Consider the following 19,294-nt stretch of genomic DNA (forward strand, 5'->3'; position numbering starts at 1 on the left):
CTTGTCCACCAGAGGAGAACATTGCTCATTCCTCACAACAGGGCCCACATGGAAATTTCAATTTCGTGTTCCTGTCAACAGGCTTTTCTCAGCTAGGGACAATACAGGCCTCAGGGGTAACATTTAATCTGTCGGCCACTGCAACGCTCCAAAGAGCTGAGAACTCCAGAGTCATTTTAACACAGCCAAAAGGACAAAGCATAGTTGCCACCATTTCCGAGATGTGCATTTAGACTATAAGTTGCTCAGAGAAAAGACCCAGGGCCAGATTCCATCCCACCCATCAAATGTCTAAGTGGTACTCTGGCATCTAAGTGGCTAAGTATATTTGAGACCCTGAAAAGCAATTTGCCTAACAGGTGGGTTGTGACACGCGCGGAGCAGGTCCTCCTCCTTCTGCCTGCTTTTTGTGGCATAATTTTGAGGCAAAGATGAAGGCACATTAAAAAAGTTGTATTTTTTTCATGGACTTGAGCAAGGTGGAGTAGACCCACACTTAGACACCTAATAGGTGGAACAGAATCTGGCACATGGTTTCTGTATGTGTGATGCAGATTCTAGCACTAGATCTGCATGGGAAATTTCTAATTAAAGGCTGTCCCACAAAAGGCCATTCTGTCAAATTTCTACGGCAACATGATGATTTTGAACAAATTCTGATGGAAACCAGGCAGGTTTCCTGCCAGCTCACACCGTTGGCTCCTCTGCAGCTCGCCTGCAGGGTGATGAGGAGATGTCAGGCTGAAAGCTTTGGCTCCCAAGCTCCTGGTTCCTCGGCAGCCCCAATCCCACAACTCCCCCAGCTCCTGGATGCACCAGGAAGACTGCCCCAGTGCTGGGGCTTCCTATAGCTCCAAGATGCCCAACTCACTGCAGCTGAGGGAGTCTCAGAAATGTTCTGAAAAAGTAAAAAAGAAAGGACCTACTGACCTTTTGGAAATGAAAAGCTGAGACACCTTCTCTCAGGGAAATTCCATTTTTCCTTCCATTTCAAAAGGTTTTCTGCTTGTTTAATTTCAGAGTTTCCCATGGAACAGAGTCCAGTTTCCAGCCAATTCTATTTGGCTCAATAGGGCCCTGATTCACAGTTGGGGTCTCTGGACACTACAGTAATATTTAGTAACAAACTAAATGTCATTTATTAGCGGCAGTAATGCCAGCAGTGCCTAGCAGTCTTCATCCCAGACCAGAACTCCATTGTGGTACAAAATAATTACTGCCCATCCCCTAAGAAAAGTTTCTTGTGAAAGGGCTCTCTCTCTGGGACAGGGAATTCCACCTACTAAACCCCTGGTTTAAAAAATAAATAGAAAAGGGCTTCACCCCACACTAACAGACATTGCTCAGTGGAAGTAAACACTGGGAACACAAGATTTTCTGGGGCTGTCCCTCTCCCCAAAATCAGGGTAGACAGTCACATCTTGCACACACGCTGCATCGTCCTGAGGATAGGAATGAATGTGCTAGCAACTGTATTTATGCCTTAAAACTGATTGTGGCTGGCATGGGTTTGACTGCATTTTACATATGGCCTCTTGCCACTCCCTTTTATCAAATAACTTAGCTAATGATTATATACTTGTTTATTTTTTACAAATTACATGAGAAAGGTACCTGCACACATTAGTTATATCAGCACCAGAGTAGCCTTCAATCTTCTCAGCAATTTCTTCAAGGTGGATATCAGGATCCAGTTCTACTTCCCGAAGATTAATCTTAAGCAGCTCAGCTCTGCCTTTTGCTACAATACAAACATTACCTGGTTAAAGACCTAAGAATATGTTTAAGTCCCCATAGCACATGGGAATGAAAACTCAGAAGTACGTTTTCTGGCTTTAAATGGAAGCTACAAGTTAAAAAGTTCACATATTGGAAAATAGAAAACAAGAACAGTTGCCTTTTCAGTAGAACATGTAGTCTAAAACACATATTGCTTACGTACTTTATAAAAACCAAGAGTGCTTTAGAATGCGCGGTCATGCAGAATGCCTATGCTTCTCAGGTAACAAAGCATTTGGCTGTTTGCTTTGTATTCAACAAGAAATGTGATCCAGCAGACCTACGATTCTTCTCAGTCTCTCAAATGCACCCCTCTGCTTCAAAGTTAGACTGCACATTATTTATACAAGGTTGATGACACTTACAATGATACTTCTAGCACACAGTTGCAGACAACACTCAGATCCGGACTGATACAGCAAAGCTCTTAAAACTATGCCAAACCTTAAGCTAGCACTGAAATGCTTTGCTGAACTGGCAGCTTATAAAGTTGCTGATGCCTGATGGAAAACAGAAGTATTACAATTAGAAACAACTCTGCTGGTCAGCTTTCAAACACAGGTGCTGTGTGCACAAAATGGGAACTGCTGCAGAAAGTACTCATTTACACAGCCAAGTAGTCACTTGGCGCACACAGAGCATATGTGTATTAAAGTCTTATGTTCACAACTTGGGAACTCACATTTGGAAGCCTGTCACTTTGGGGATGGGGAAAAAGACTGAAAGAGGGCTCTTCTCTTGGATTTTACTACAAAGGAAATGTACATGAAACTAACATCTTCATTTCTACAGCAACCATTTCTGATGACGCAGGATAAGATGGCCACATTGGAAGAGACAAAGTTTTTCAAACAAAGCCCCTGTTGGTCTTTACTGATCTCCCTTGAAATAAGAGAAAAAACACAGGTATGTGTACACACACACACACACACACACACACACACACACACACACTGATGTTAGGTTAACAGTAGTTTTACTAAGAGGTTGGGTTATGGATTTGTATAGGATGGTTTGGATAGAGATGATCCTGCCTCAGGCAGGGGGTTGGACTAAATAACCTCTGGAGGTCCCTTCCAGTCCCATCTCTCTATGATTCTGTATCTGACCATGGTCTCTAAGTGCCTCACAGAACTGTTTCTAGTACAAAAGGCTGGTAAACACTCACATAGCGGGCATTTTCTCCTGGATGAGTGTGTGTTATTTACAGAGCATCAGCCACATGCATCTGGTACACAAGCAGAACCGTTTCTTTAAACCAGAGTACTTTTCCATAGGGGCCAGAAAGCCCTGCCATCCCTTAAAGAATGCTGCCTGATGAACTTCACACTCACACCACGTCCCACAATTTTTTAAAAAACTTTTCCAACTGAATCCCAGAGTCTCAAATTACCAAGCGTGATTATAAATACATTGCCTAGACTTACACGGAGAAGCTTAATCTCCTCCCCTGTGGAATGATATGATAAAACGGAAACCCACAAATACAGTGGGAACACATCTCATAACATAGTACAACTTGTACTACTTATGTCAAAAGCAAGTGTTGTTTCACTGGAAACAAGAGAAAAAAAAACAGGTGGAATTTTAAACTAATTGGTCATAAAGACAGCTACCCTGTTATGAGCTGTTCCTGTCTGGGAACCGTGAAGACAAGCTGTATGCCTATTAAATGTCCTTATACCTGCTAAACTCAATCACAAGTGCTGTCACCATGAACGTGCATCTTGTTATCCTGAGTGCTCATGCAAAGCTATGAGGCACCCATTGTATCAAGCAGAAACAAAGGTATGCAAACTTCAAGTGATAAGGATCTTGAAATTAATAGGACATATGAATGACAGCCACGAAAGACAATACAAGCTGAGATGTCTTAGGGCAGGAAAGCAATCAGCCTGCTGCATTCTGAGTGACTTGAAGTCTAGCCATAAAGGCTACCAAGCAGTGATTTATAATGCACTAAGCCTGAGAGTGAAAATTCATGGATCCACTTCTCTGCATTTGTCTGCAAGGGCATGGAAGTGCATTTGCAATATTTCTTAAAATGTCCAAAGGCTGCCTTTGATGATCACTCAAGGATTGACTGTTAAACATTTAAAATAATTCCAGGCTCATTAAAACTAGCTTTGTTTTGCAAAGTAAGAACCCATGATGGATCTGCAATGAAATACTGCAACTCTTTGTTTTTAAGCCCCCAAGCCATTTTTCTCTCTTCTAAGAAAAACAAAAGCCAAATAATTAACCCCTGAAATACAATGTTTATAACAGAAATGTCAGTAAACTCTTCACAATTCAAAGAAATACTATAGATGGTGAGTTTCCTGGAACAACCATTAAAGAGAGAACCCCTGTAATACTCATACCTGTTGGCAAAGCGATATAAATCCTTTTCTCCAACCTTCTTCGCAAAGCTTCATCAATGTCCCAGGGAAAATTTGTGGCAGCAAGCACCATCACCATTTTAGATGGGTCATCATTTTCTAAGGCACCACCTACCCCTGTTAGTACAACAGTGTAAGAAAAAGTCATTTTAACAGTCTCATAGAATTCCTGCCTTTTTTAGGTGCTAGACTGGCAGGCCTTGGGGATGGAGATGCTCCATTCAATAAATGGACAGCACATAGACAGTAGCAGGGCAAGCTTCCTTATGTCACACTCCCAGCATGTCTCCAAACTGCTTTGAAAGCAATCTAATGCTAGAGAAGAGAGGAGTTCATCTGCCTTGCTGATCAGGCTTCTGCTGAGATTGCCAACAAGGTGATTTTGTGATGTGTGGACAGTTGTTCACCAGTGACTCACCTGAAAAACCCATTCAATTTATTTAAGCCACTGAAGATCCATGAGGTGGTAAAAGTTTTCAGTCATTCCCCCAACCTAAAGTTAGATTAAAAAGGAACCAGTTCCTTCTGGGCAAAGAGCTGTCTTCCCTGCATTTTCTCCAATGTGCCTTCACACTTTGAGGCATTAGAAAATGATTGTGAGAGCAACACCACCACAAGAATGGGTTACCTAACCCGTATACCACTACTATTCCTTTGATGATGGCCTCAAAAACACATATACGCCGAATGCCCTGACATGTTGTGAAAACTGATGAACAAATTATACCAACTGTCGCTGCTAAATCCAGGATTGTTAAATCAGACCAAGAGGACCTGCCAGAGTGAGTCAATAAAGGAGAATGAGTTTATTTAAAACTTTGTACTCTCTGTGCACCACATCAAAAACAGAAGTCTGGAATTAGCTGTGCAAATATTCCTAATCTACCAATCTTTTCTTTTTTTCACGTTAAGGTGGGGGAGGGGTTTGGTCAAAGTGGCGTCTTAAAAAAAAGAGTTTACAAAAAACTTTTTCTCACTGCTGAGAAAGAAAGAGAAGAAAAAGAAATCCATTTTAAAACCAAAAAACCCCCAAACCAGATACTTTTTTATTTATTAAAAAGATCTGTTTTGAACACCTTGGAACTAAGTCAACTACAAGTTTTGAATTCCCTCCCCTCCCCCCCTCAAAAGGATGCTTCTGATTTCCCAACCAGCCCTACTTGTTGCTGGGCAATGAAGAGTCCTCAAAGCTGTACCCAAATCCAGAAGATAAACTGCAGCCCAACCCCAAAGCAACACCTCAACACTAATTACCGTCCATCTGAACAAGCAGCTCCGACTTGACTCTGCGACTTGCCTCATGTTCATCGGATGTGCCTCGGCGACTGCAGATGGAATCTATTTCGTCAATAAAGATTGTTGTTGGAGCGTAGAACCGAGCCTTTATTCAGAAGTGAACAAAACAATTTAGACTACAGCAGTAAACATACACCCAGAGCAGGCTCAGGGCCTTGCTGTGCTATGCAGTGTGTACATGCACAGAAAGACACCCCACACCACAAACAACTAAATCTGAAGTCATCCTACAAAGACTTTGCACATGGCACCCAGTGCTGCTGACAGTCATTGGGGATGCTTTCTATGCACATGAGCTCTGCAAGGTCAGGGGCTAAGACAACAAGTATCTTGCAATGAGTGGGGAGAAAAAGAACACAATCAAAATACAGACAATGTGCAAGACATAGTTTGGTTTTCCTAATGGCAAAAACATAGGTGGATACAGGGGAGTCTCATTCTCAGTCTCTCTAAAAACTACAGGATGCTTTAACCGATCCAGAGGGAGTAAATGACACGTTGCACCTGTGCACATGCGCACACACCCTGAATTGCATACAAAATATTTCTCAACAGCAGTTCAGGATTTGGCCCTCGTTTCCAAAAATCAACATTCCCCCATGGAACATGGAAAACAAAAATAAAACTTATTTTCTTTCCCAAACCCACTACCTATCATTACTCCTCATCTTCAAAAATATACTGAGAAAGGTCTGGTAAATGAAGCCTGCACTTCTAGCCACCTCATCCTGCTGCCAGACACTAGAGGGTGCTATGAGGACCAACCACACATGTCCCTTCCCACATGAAGGGCTCTTCAGCACACAGATCACGTCATTGAGACCTTACCATTTCAAAGAGGAGGCGCACTAGCTTCTCAGACTCGCCCCTATACTTGGACGTCAGAGTAGAGGAGGAAACATTGAAGAACGTTGTTCCACATTCAGTAGCAACAGCTTTGGCTAGCATTGTTTTGCCAGTCCCAGGTGGGCCAACCATTAGCACACCCTACAATTCAAGATGGAATAAAAGCTGAATGGCACCACAAAAGCAAGCCAAGAGTAAGCAAATACAAAGCCACTGCAATCGGCTGCATTGTGCTAAACCCAACTATGACTCCGAGTCTTCATATTAATGGCTCAACAATGTAACTGATGCATGCCTGAGTGGGGGTGGGCTGAAAACAAGAATTTTTTTTTTCCTCCCAGAACAGAAATCAAGTTTTTGGATTTTTTTTTTTCATTCCACTTTTACATGAAATCAGACACACACTTATACAAGCATAAAAGCCAGTAGCCCCATGGATGGGGCACTTCTTTGGGATGTGGAGGACCCAAACTTCCTAACTCCAGCTATGTGCAAGTCTGGCTGATTTTCACTTCGCTTCACTAAAGCCATTCATAAAGTACATGGGCAACTCACACTGTTTATTCTCTCTCTAACCTATCCACATTACCATAGCACTTGAGCCCCTCACATTTCAATGTCTGTATCCTCAGGACACTCCTGTGATGTAGGGAAGTGCCATCATCTTCACCTTACATATGGGGAAATGATGCACAAAGACAAGAGACTGGCAGCAACAGAAATACTTTGGCACCGAACTCTCCTAGCTGTCACGGAAGTGAAGTACCTAAACATTTCTCTGGAGTTGGGCCTAAGTGATGTGGTCAGTGCAGCACAAGAAATGCCCACAGCAAAGCAAAAAAATGAACCTCCTAATGTCCTAACCACTGAGGCATCCTTTTCTCCCCTCTCCTGCTGACAGAAAGGGCAAGATGGGAAGTCTCAGGTGACCTCTAAGTCCACATCCATTTATTCACTCTTAAGTGAATGGATATTCTAGATGGGGAGACTGAACATTTTCATAGGCCAAATAAGAGTTTTAGCAGCATTGCTTGTTTCTGGACCTGACCAAGAAGGGAGGCATTCATTTTTAAATGGTCCACGGTGGCAGGGCCTCCTGAAGGTAGGTGGTGGTAATGACCATTTCTCCTCCTATGGAGGAGTCAAGGGTTAATGCTGACTCATAGGAGAGGGGTAATACTGCATTTTCTCATACGTAACTTACACCTTTTCCCCTCAAAACCAGCTGGAGAAAACTGGGCTGGACATTACATGCAAGGAAAAGAGATCCCTAGGGCCTGAAAATCTGGCAGGAGGGGAAAAGGGGCAGAGTAGTGGCTGTGTTAATTGCTGAAGCTCTAGGACCCATGGGGAGCTTCCTCCCCATCTGCACGCAGCCCCAGACTCAGTGTGTGGGGTCAGACTTGGCACACAACCGCAGACCCAGTGTACCAGGTTGGTCTGCAGATCCCATCCAGTGCACGGGTCCAGCAGCAGACTTGGAAGCAGGCTTGGCTCCCTAGCTGCTGCCACTGACTTATCTCAATCATATTTTTTCAGGCTCCTCTTCAAAAATCAAGATATATGCTATGTATGGGGGCATACTATATGCAAGCAAATATGGTACTCAATAATGTTTTCAATAAAATTCCTCCAGATACTTTAGAAGGCTACTTCTAAACTGTATGCCTTCTTCAGATGGGGAAGTACGTTGTTTTCCCCACCCCATAGTGGCCAAGAAGAAAAGTGGTGACTTCAACACTCTGCTGTTGAGAATGCCATTTCTGAGCAGCTTGCTTTTACAAATGCAAGATCTGATTATAGGCTAACAAAAGCTTACCAAAGTAAAGTCATACTGTGTTTCAAGGGTAATCAAATTAGCTGGAATTAGACTTGCACATCATAAATGTGCTTTGCAATTAATATCTTACATAAAATGCCACAGTAATAAAATATCTGTTAAACGCGATCTATGCTGCAAATTAAGTTTCGTCTGTTCCTCACAAAAATTTACTTCAAAAAGCACAAGGAATGACATGGAAAAGAACTATAAAAACAAATCAACCAGGAATGCAATTATTCAAAAAAGTACTCATCAAGAGCAATAGCTTTTCTATGCCTTCATTTTCCATTAACTCTTAATACCTTTATTGCTATCTAACACTTTGCTAATGGGAGCGCAAACATATATTCATCGGTAAATTAAGTTACAAATGTTCATATCCTTCCCATACAGTCAATGGCCCAATGTCACTTTTTAGGCTGCCCAAAATTTCCCAGACTCCAGGGCAATAAGCATTAAAAACAACAACAACAAAAAAGATTTCGGCTTCTCCTCCCTCAGAACATTCAGACATTGCTTACCCTGGGATTCAGTCACTGCTACAATGGCAGCAGCACTAGACAATTGTTGCCAGCCCACAGCATACACATGGATAATTGGATGAAATTCCCTGCCCTATGATATACCAGAGGCCAGGCTAGATGATCTAATGCTCTTTCTAGATTAGTCACACAAGGCACCTATACACATGCAGAGAGGCTGCCCCGATGTGCTGTAATTACAGGAATTACAGTGTTGGAACAGACTTGATTAATCAACTCCGCTGGAGCGTAATAATTACCATGCTCCACCAGAGTCCAGCATCATGTGTATTAGCGTCCCCATGCTTAAAAATGGTGGCAGGAGTACTTTAAAATTAATTAAATGAGTTTTAATTAAAGTGCCCCCTCTGCCATATTTCAGCATGGGGACGCTGATACACGTGACACTCCAGGTGCTCTAATTAGAGGGACTCTCGGGACCTGCTTTAATTAAAGCCCTCCCCTCCCCACCCCCGCGGAGCATGTGTATAAGCACCCATAGTTTACCCCAGTTTCAAACCAAGCTAAGCCTCCCTAGTTTAGATCATGCTGTACCCACAAAAATTGTGATTATACTGGCTCCCCAGGTAGCTAAAATCCCAGCATAGATAAGGTCTCAGTCCTAAAATTAATACAGGGAGCTAAATGCTGCCTTCAGTTTTCTACTTAACTCACCACTAGTGAATCCAAGGGACTTATTTCTCCCATGCCTTGGATCACGAGTAGCTGTGTCCTTCTCTATCACATAGGTGTAATGTGACCAAATGAGGCTGATGGCATTATTTATCCACTTTGCACAAGCCTGGATGGCCCCCCAAGGTGAAGGCCGTGAGAGAATCAGGCCACTGACAGATGCTCACAGTGCGAAAATCAGCACAAAATTTGAACCTGAATTTCCAGCTAAGTTAGATGCCCAGGGTTGGGAGGAGGAGCGTGCCAGACCAAACTACTTGTTCTTTGTATCATCTAGGAGTCTGGCACTTACTGGCTTGTTAAAATCCCTTACAAACACAATGCCTTCTTTATTCCTCTTCTCAGGCTGTTAATCCAGAGTATTCCAATAAGCTAAAACACACTGCAGGGAGCAAGCGTTTTGATGAAATCATGGCAGGGTTATTTCTTGTTGTTGTAACAGTCACTAGCAGAGCAGTGGGAAGCACAGCTAGAGACTGGGCCTTCTTGGCACAAAGAACAGTACATAGAAAGGAAACAAGCAGCTCCTGGCTATTCAGAAAGCAATGGCTGCAAATATCCAGCACCTGTGTTTAGTCACGAGAGCTGGCCTTTTCATACCATGCACCCATTTTGAATGCAGAGACAGGCTGTGAAAGCAGGATTGGGAACTGTTCTTGGGAGAGTCTGAGTATCCACCAAGAGGAGACTTGGCTGCTTTTTCTCTGAATTATTGCCCTGAATGCCTAGAGTCAACATCTGCTTGCTGCTGCTGCACTGCGTACAGCAAAAAGCAACCTTCACTTCAAAATATTTCATCCTTCTAGCACAGGCAGAGGGCAGTGGTAGGGAAAAACACACTGTTCTGTGTAAAAAGGAAGAAAGCAAAATTGCAGCTTCACAAGTCATTTGTAAATTCTCAGATGACAGACTATGAATGGGCTCTTCAGAAACCAGCTTATGTTTCAGACTGAACAGCAAGGAGGAAAAACCTAAGTTCTAATTTCCTTCCCAGTTGGTAACTGCCCAGTTTCTATGGCTGGCACCAGAGGGACAGGCACAGCTAATCTCACAGGCAGAAGGAACACTCCAATCCATGAACTGCACTGTGGCTCTTGCAGCCATCGGCATGTTCTTGTGAGGGGACAGAGGAACACTGAAAACGGGAGCTGCCAGCAGTGTGCTAAAGAAGGCATGCTCAAAAGAAGGGACTGTGGTGCCTTCTAGTAGTATTTCCCTTAGGCAGTGCTGACTTACAAATGATAAAGACAAATTAAGTGTGGAGACCACTAGCCTGCTGGTGAGAGGGTGAGCCAAGGTCAGAGGTAACCTCCAGTCAGACAACGAAAAGCAAAGTCTGGCCCTAAACTAGTGATTAGATATGCAGCCCCAGTGGGGAAGAAGGGACAGATTTTAGTAATGTGTGTCCTTTCTTGTATTGGTGAGTCAGAGTCTTCGTGTCTGCTGCTACCCACATACACAAGTGCTTTGCCAAATCAGAGCCACAGACAGTATAGTAAATAGGAAACATATCGTCCTGAGTTTCACCATTACAACATTCTCGGAAAGTGACAAATCCCTAAACAAGTATCAGTCAATCCTGTACCAAAAACGACATCATTTTTTGTTTATAGTCCTGTACCTATTTTTCATCTATAAACCTCCCAGCTTTTCCACACATGTCCAGATATTTAGTTCAATACATTTTGCATAAATGGTTATACTGTGATTTCATTAAGCAATTACAGTATTCATCTTTGCTAAAAATTCATGTGTGCTGGGACACCACTACTGTGATGACATGCCTCATGGCACCTGACAGCTTCCTTTAGTCCAGGAACGTCTACGTCGAACACATCACGGTCCACTGCCAATACGAGGACAGTTGCCCAAGACCAACAGCCATCACCAAGACTGAGGGGGTGGCCCAAACCCCCCTTGCACTTGCCACAACCACTCTCTATGCCCTGGACTACCCTCCACCCCAATAACTGTACCCCACATGCTAAAACCTGTATTTGAGTGTGCTTGACCACCTCACAAATCCCTACCAATGTGGTTACCATACATGGGGTCTGGTATCCTCTCAACAGCAGTTTTTGGCTATGTTTTCTTCCCCCACCCCCTCTCTACCCTAGGCTAATGTGGGCTGCATGATGAACTGCAAGTCTTTTATCGTACCAACCCACCCCAACTACATCTCATGTAGCCACCAGGTGCGGGGTCCCACATTCTCTCTAATCTCCACAAACCCATGTCCTTAACCAGTTTTTAACTGTGCATTGTTTTAATGTTTAAATCTATATCAAGGCAGCATGTACACACATGTTACAACACTATGTATATGTAACTATATGTTGGCATGTAGGTAAATGCCCTTACTCAGCCCCTAGACTAGGGTAATAAATTCTCACCTTCCAAGGCCGTCTGATCCCTTTGAAAAAATCAGGCATCCACATTGGAAGAACAACAGCTTCCCTTAATAACTTCTTGGCTTCTTCCAAATCTGCTATATCATCCCTGTGCAAGAAGAGTTAAATACTGCAGTTTATGCACACAATATCTTACTTTGGTTTTAAGACATGAAAAATTGAAAAAAAGTCTTTCTGTTACTACTGTCCTTTTTAGTATGCTACTCTGTTCCTAGTGAGAACATTGCTATAATGCTGTAGCCTAAAAATGAACCTGCCTGTGAAAGGAAGGAAAAAGTGACTTTCAAGTAAGGTTACTGCAAGTTGCTAATTAACATTTTTTTGGATCATGTGTTCATCAAAGGAACATTTTTATAGTTCTCCAGAGGGCAGTTACACATTTTAGCATTACTTGTTATGGAAATATCGCACATAATATTGGCTAAGAATGAAAGTCTCACACTGCAGTCAAATTAGTACAGTTAAAATGAAAAGTCCCATTTTTTTCCAGTTTGGAAAGTCATGATGGTTTCCCATTTTCTAAGTGGTAAATACAGACACACACAGAGGATGTACTCAGCCCCTTTCCACCTGGCAAAAAAATTTTAAACTGAAAATCCTCATACCAATGAATGCTTGGATTCCTTGATACAATGTCCCTTTCGAGTGCTTCAACCAAGTCTTTGTCATACCCAGCTCCATCAAACTTTGGAATTTCTCCATCTCCAGCACCTTCCTGAGGGGCTTTCTTTCCCTGGGAATGAAATAACACAAGTTAATAATGAAACTTTTGCTTTTAAAAGCTCCAAGATTAGAATTATACAACAATGTCATTCAGCTACTGCTCTGCTCAAGCCAAGAGTAATTTCAAACTTTCATATATAACTCTGGACTGTTTCATTCTCATTACAGCTAAGAAAGCACATTTTTGTTTTATCCTCTGTGAACACACTCTATCCCGGAAGTATGCTTTAATGTACTATTTTTTTCTTTATGTTAATCAAGAATGTATTTGGTTTTGTTTAAATAGGGGCAAACAAGACCCTAGTAGCAATAAGATACTCCTTAGATTACCAGCACAGCTGAATGCAGGAGCGGATGCATTTATAGCTTAATAGTGAACAACCTGTCATGACTCAATGCTGCATTAAATCCTGGTCCATAGGTAGTCCAAAGGTGTATTGTGATTGGTTGGTTAGGCCTAATGTTACATTTGTTGCACTACCTGCTGATGGTACACAACCAGGAGCCTAGTATTACAATCTTGATGATGTCACACTCATCAGCTTTAATGAGGAGGAGCAAATAAATGCTTTCCCCCTGCTTTTTAATTATTTACAAAGATACAAAGGAGCTTGAAGACAAGGCTTTTCCTACTCAGTCGTTACTCTTCTCACACCGCAAACAACAGTCTATTTCCTATTTCCTTTCTCTCCCTCATAGCACAGCCTCACACACAGCTGGGATACTTTCAGGAGTTCATATTTATTTAAATGACTGCGTTGAGAGCTCTAAATGAGTTCCCAAGCCAACCTAAGCCATCTTTATATCACAGTTGTATTCAGGGTTCTGGGAACTATCAAATGAATCAGGGAAAGCACAGCCTCTGCCCCAGGCTGCTCACAGTCTCCAGTTAGCAGCTCCAGAGCTCTGCTGAGCTAATGGGTGAAGAAACATTTCCTCTCTGAAGCACCATTACTCCGACACTTCAGAAGAAAACCACTTCCCCTCCCAGCTCAACGGCTGTGCTCAGTGGTGCCTGAGAAGCAGCTGCATTGTTTTAACTGAACTGGGCTCAATAGGAAACTGGTTTAGAGTTGTTATCGCAGTCTCTAAAAAGCATCAGCACAAAGCTAAAGTATCCCAGCTGTCTGGAAACAGCAGCACATGGGAAATAGCACGGAAAGGGGGCAGAGACAAATAAGCTAGCAGAGGAGAGCAGAAAAGGCCAAGGGCCAGTGTACAATGCCCCTTCCCTATGCCCATTAGCTCACATGCCCTTCAGGGAGCAGCTGGTGTCCTTCTAGCCTCTTTCAACTCTCACTTCAAGCCGAAGTCAGAGCTACTCAATATTCTCGGTTCAGTTTTCATGACAGAAAGAGAGCTGAGTATTGCATTTAAACCAGAGCTTGCTTGTCTAAAGGACACTGAGCCTCAAAGAGAAAAGGAACAAAGAAGGCACCTGTAGAGTTCAGAAGTCTTCAAATGAGAGTGAGGTTTAGATACAAAAAATGTATGCAACAATAAAAACATTATTCATAGTAGAAAAAAGGCAAGAGTTGCAGCTTTTCCATGATACAGAATTCTCTCATAGCCCCATAAAACAAGCTTTTTTTCAAGGTGGATCAATCTGCTACACATGCTCCTGAAAAACTGCAGGGACGTATTTTTAAAAAAAATTAAACATTAAGCCATGCTTTAAAAGCAGGAAGCCATGGGGGTCTCAGACTACTAGTGCACTGCAAAGGCAGCTGAAAGCAGCAGGACTGAATGACATACCTGAGGTTGGCTCCCACATTTGAGCAAACTTTAGTGTAGCTTATTGCTGTGCAAAAAGATGGTATACAAATAAATAAAATGATGCAGAACAAACGGTGATATCGATGCTTTGCAAATAAAAAAACAGCCAAAGGCAGAGAACCAAATGCACAGCTGGCGTGTGCTGAAAGCATGCTAATAACACTTTATCCATGCACTCCCACTAAAACCAATATGTAATTACAATGAGCAACCACAGGGTGGCAGCATTAAATGAAAAACACTGTATGAAGACTGGCAACAGTACTACAAAGGCTGCCTGAAGAATAACTGTGGAAGGAAACGAATACATATGTCTTGTATGCTAAGTAAATATGAGACGCTTGTTTCATTTGTGCACTGGCACTCGTCTTCATGATCCTCTCACCCGCAGCATTCACAAGCTGCTGCTCTCCTAGAGTAATAATGACTCGCAATTGAATGCATTTTTATTGGATAAATCATGTTTATATACTAAACAATCACAGCTGAGAATTTGCTTCCACAGCAGAACTTTTTTATTTTTTAAACAGTCTCTTGTAAATGATCTATTCTGACATAACTCATTAGAAGGTTTAGTTGTTCTACTGCTTCAGAGTTTGTTTTGAATTAAATACCAATTTGCAAGCATCTTGACAATCTTAGGCAAGAAATCTTGATGAAATTTAAAGATCCAGAAAAAAAAGATGCAATTCACCAATAAAAAGAGCTGAAAAGGAAACCAACTTCAAGAAATACTTTAATGCCAGACTGATTAATATTGACTGAGCATCAATTTGGAAGAAAGGACATTTTATTTCTTATCTGTACTGAAAATAAAGCAAGTTTTAAAATGTTTACAGTTTTCACATGTGATAAAGTGGCTTATAGGTACAGATCATAGGTCCAATCCCACAACCCTTACTCAGGTGATCAGAAGTAGATCAAGGATACCACAAAGGGAGCAGGGGGAAACAGCAACCAGCACTGCAGGGGTGGCTCTGCTCCTGGTTCCCAGTCTCCTTCCCACTCCACCAGGACAGGTAGACCATATTACAGGAGCAGCAGTTGTGGACTTCGTTAAGTCCCCAAAGCAAGTAAGAATTACCCACCTTCTCCCATCTTCCCCCCCCCCCCCCCCCCCCCCCCCCTTTTACTCCAATGGGCTTTTTCGGTCCCCAGGTGCCTACTCAGAAGCATGTGCCCTCCCTTCCCTGTCACCCTTTCTTGCCTGCCACTCCCACTATCCCCACGCTCCTCAGTGTGAGGAGGGCTCCAGAGCTGCTCTAGCCAGGTTGCATGGAGAGTTGGGCTCAGCTTGGGACAGCAATGGTAAACAGGCAGGTTCTGGACTGGAAGGGAATGCTTGGGTCATCAGGTTGAGTCCATAGCAATCACAGACAACCACAGTCTTTTTCAATCTGTTCCTTACATCATATTTCTTCTGCCAGGAGGGTTGGGTCCCTTGCCCCCCACAGGGCACCACCTTCTTCATCTTCTCCTGCATTTCCTTAGTCTAAAAAACTAGTTGTCTTGTCAAAAATAGAACCCTATGGGTGCATCCCGATGAGCGTGCATGTGCCTCTTGCAGTGTCTTAAGGCCCTTTGAGATGCTGCAAGAAGCACATGTGGGAACAAAAAAATGTTCCCTGCACTGCAAATTTGCAGTGCAGGGGAAAAAATTAGACCCCTGGATATCTAGGGGTCAAAAAATACCTCAGGGCAAAAAAAGGCAATCTGAGGTTGGGTCCTCCACAGAGACAGTCTGGTAGCCAGCCAGAGAATCTCCATGGCTGGCTCTCACCCCGGTGCTGAAGCATGCTACCTGCCAGCATGGGGAAGCAGGGGGCAGCAGTTACCAGCCCCTGCCGCCTGGCACCCACACTGCCACTATCCCATTGCGTGGGTGTAGCCGGGGTCGGCAGGGCGTTGCGTGGCTCCACGCTCTGTCAGGCAACTGGAGCAGCTCAGGCTGAGAGGTACCGGGCCCCAGGTGATAGCTGCAATAGCTCCAGCTGCCTGACAATGCGTGGAGCTGCACGACACCCTGCCGACCAGGGCTACATCCATGCAATGGGGCAGTGGCAGTGCGGGTACCAGATGGCCGGCAACAGTCCCCACTGCCCCCCGATGACCCTTGCTGTGCTTGCGGGGGGCTCTGCCAGGAGGCCCCAGTGACCTTGATGGCAGCTACTACTGCTGCTGAGTGCGGGGTTTTTTTTGTTTGTTTGTTTAAGTGCCAGGAGGCTGGGGCCGGGCAGCCATCGGGGGTTTGAGGGTGCAAGCAGGGGCTGGGACCAGGCAGGGCAGCCATTGGGGTGGCTGCAGGAGCCGGCAGGGGATGGGGCCGGGCGAGGCAGCAATCTGGGGGGCTGGGGGAGCAAGCAGGGGGGGCACGTGGGCCCTGCAGGGGGCTGGTGGTAGCCCCTGGGGGGTCCTGTGGCCCCTCTGGGGGGCTGTAGCCTTGTGGGGGGGCTGTCCGTGAGCTGTGCGGGGGGGGCTGTGCCCTGTGGGGGGTAGGGAACCCACCCCTCCTGAGCAGCACCCCACACTGCCCCCCACGATACACCCACACCTACCCACACACCCCACAGCCCCCCACATCCCTCCACAGCCACCCACATCCCCGTTCTTCAAACCCCACATCCCTCCAGCACACACCCTGAGTGCCTAGCTGCCAGACAGGATAAGACCCGCTAGCAGGAGCTGTGGCTGCAGGGGCAGCTGTCCCCACATCCTGGTTAGTGAAAGGGTCAGGGGGTGCTCTAACTGCTCTATGATAAGAAAACTGAAGGCAAAACATATAGGTATTTAGAATTCATTTTATTATGATGATGGAGACACTGGTAGGTGTCCAAATTGCTTTAACACTGTAGATATACCAATAAATACATTGCCCAACTGAGCGTTGTCTCTCTCTCTCTCTCACTATATATAGTGGACTTTTGTTTTAATTGTGGAGGAACATGGATTTCGGGGTATTTTACAGAGGGACTTTGGGATTTTTTTTATCAAGAATTTTTCAATTTTCAAATAGGGAAAACCAGAATTCCTGCTAGGGAGACAAGTGGCAGGACCCAGGCAGAGAAGCCTGCTCCTAGCTGGCACCTTGGACCCAGATGGAGGTGGCTGAACCCCCGGCCAGTGGGGGCCAGGAGGACATGCTTTGACAGTTCAAAGCAGGCCACCACACTGGGAACATCTTCCAGGTGATAGCTGCCCAGATGGCCGGGCAGGGGGCACACATGGCAGTAGTGCCACACAGAGGCCAACTCTTCAGCCACAGCCCGCTGGCAGCTGGCCCAGAGAAGCAGATGCCTCTACTGGCTGTGCAGTTCTCATCTGGGTTTGGCAGGTGCACAGCAGGTCACAGCCAGGCACTAGCCCCCACTTCCAGACTGCTGTAATGGATAGATGGTGCAGGGAACTCTCAGGGCTCCTTCAGCAGTCCAGCTGCAACAAGGGGTTCTGTCCCCAGGTACCAATTGGCCAGGCCCCAGAAGCTCCTTAGAGCGAGTAGGATGGAGCTACTTTCTAAGGCAGCTTTTTGTACCGATGGGGCCAGGACAGAGCAGCTTTTTACACTGCTGGGATCACTCTAGCTCCCCCTGGCTACAGATCCAGGAGGAGCCAGGCAGGGTTATTTTGCCCCGAGTGGCACAACATGCACCACACCAAAGTGCATGTCTGGGCATGTGCGCTGAGGCAAAAAGCCCCGGTTCAAATTTGCACTGCTTCTATTTGATCTGCTACAAGCACATGTGCCTGCATGCGTGGACGTGCCCTATTAGTCCGGCCTAATCTACCTTTGGTAAACCTCGGTTGCTTTTTACCCCATCTTCCATTTACTTTTATTACTTTAGAACAAACTTTGAAATAAAAAATAATTAATAACTTGCCTACTGCAGAAGATAAGCTGACAGGCCTGCCTAACAGGCTGATAGTTAAGCTAGCCAAATTGCTTTCCCTCATTTTCTTAATATAAGCATGTTTGCTCTTTTCCAGCCATATGGCACCACCTCCAGCTGGATAGATTTATGGATAATATTTACTATCAGGCAGGTAATTTCAGTCACACGTTCTTTCAGAATTCTGGGATGAAGATATCTTGACTTGAGTGCATTAAGCTTGTTGAGTTTTGTTTCTACCTCAGTTGTGGTCATTTCTATTTTCAAACCCTCAATCCCACTAGCCATCCTGCCTTTACCCCCACAGTAAACTTTATCATTCTTAGAATAAGGGAAAAGATTCATTTGGTTTTGCGCCTTACCTAGATTATCTTTATGGGAAAAATCTGCCATCAGGCACAATTTCATTCACCCATTCTTTCAGAATTCAAATGGAGAAAGGTCCCTTCTCTTACCATGTGTAAGGCTGAATGACCTAGTAGGGATCACGGAGACCTGGTGGGACTCCTCGCATGACTGGAATGTAGCTGTAGAGGGATACACCCTGCACAGAGGGGACAGAGGAGGGAGAAAAGGCAGAGGGGTAGCTCTCTACGTGAGAGAGCAGTACACCTCTCTGGAGGCTGACACTGGCTCCAAAGATAAGCAGCTTGAAACCCTCTGGGTCAAGCTACGGAGGGGGGAGGGCAAGGTGAGAGAAACCTAACTATAGGCATTTACTACAAGCCACCAAACCAAGGGGAAGAGCTGGATCTGGAGTTCTCTCAAGAACTGACAGATCCCGCACGTACAAGGGACCTGGTCGTCATGGATGACTTCAATTACCCGGACATAGATTGGGAAGAACACTTGGCTAGGTCAGATCATTCACACAGTTTCCTGACTGTGATCAAGGAACATTTTCTGACCCAGGAAGTGCAGGACCAGGAAGGGAAGGTGAATGGGGTGCACGAAGTGGTCGTTGCTCAAGGATACGATCCTCAAAGCACAAAGGAAAACCATTCCTGCGAAGAGGAAAGGTAACAGAAGGGCTGGTAAGCCCTTCTGGCTTAATAGGGACATTGCGGTCCATTTAAAAAAAGAAAAAAGAGGTGTATGCACAGTGGAAGCTAGGGATGGCCCTCAAGAAGGACTATATAACAGTGGCCAGCACTTGTAGGGG

At 44.5% G+C, this 19,294-nt stretch overlaps 1 protein-coding gene across 7 annotated transcripts in view; it reads right to left on the minus strand.

Annotated features, from left to right (window-relative positions):
* The window catches only part of KATNAL1 (katanin catalytic subunit A1 like 1), a 59,419-nt gene that overhangs the window by 894 nt on the left and 39,231 nt on the right, over positions 1–19,294 (minus strand). For 6 of the 7 annotated variants that reach the window (XM_025208716.1, XM_025208714.1, XM_006027494.3 and 3 more), the window contains 6 exons: positions 12,355–12,482; positions 11,732–11,837; positions 6,285–6,443; positions 5,415–5,541; positions 4,143–4,277; positions 1,615–1,741 (listed from right to left, as the gene is read on the minus strand). In XM_025208716.1, the coding sequence (XP_025064501.1) occupies positions 1,615–1,741; positions 4,143–4,277; positions 5,415–5,541; positions 6,285–6,443; positions 11,732–11,837; positions 12,355–12,482 (782 nt within the window). Of the gene's footprint in view, positions 1–1,614; positions 1,742–4,142; positions 4,278–5,414; positions 5,542–6,284; positions 6,444–11,731; positions 11,838–12,354; positions 12,483–19,294 lie in introns of those variants that run through there. The other variant, XM_025208719.1, reaches the window with a different exon arrangement.

This window comes from Alligator sinensis, unplaced genomic scaffold (assembly GCF_000455745.1).
Source record: "Alligator sinensis unplaced genomic scaffold, ASM45574v1 scaffold84_2, whole genome shotgun sequence".
NCBI lineage: Eukaryota > Metazoa > Chordata > Crocodylia > Alligatoridae > Alligator > Alligator sinensis.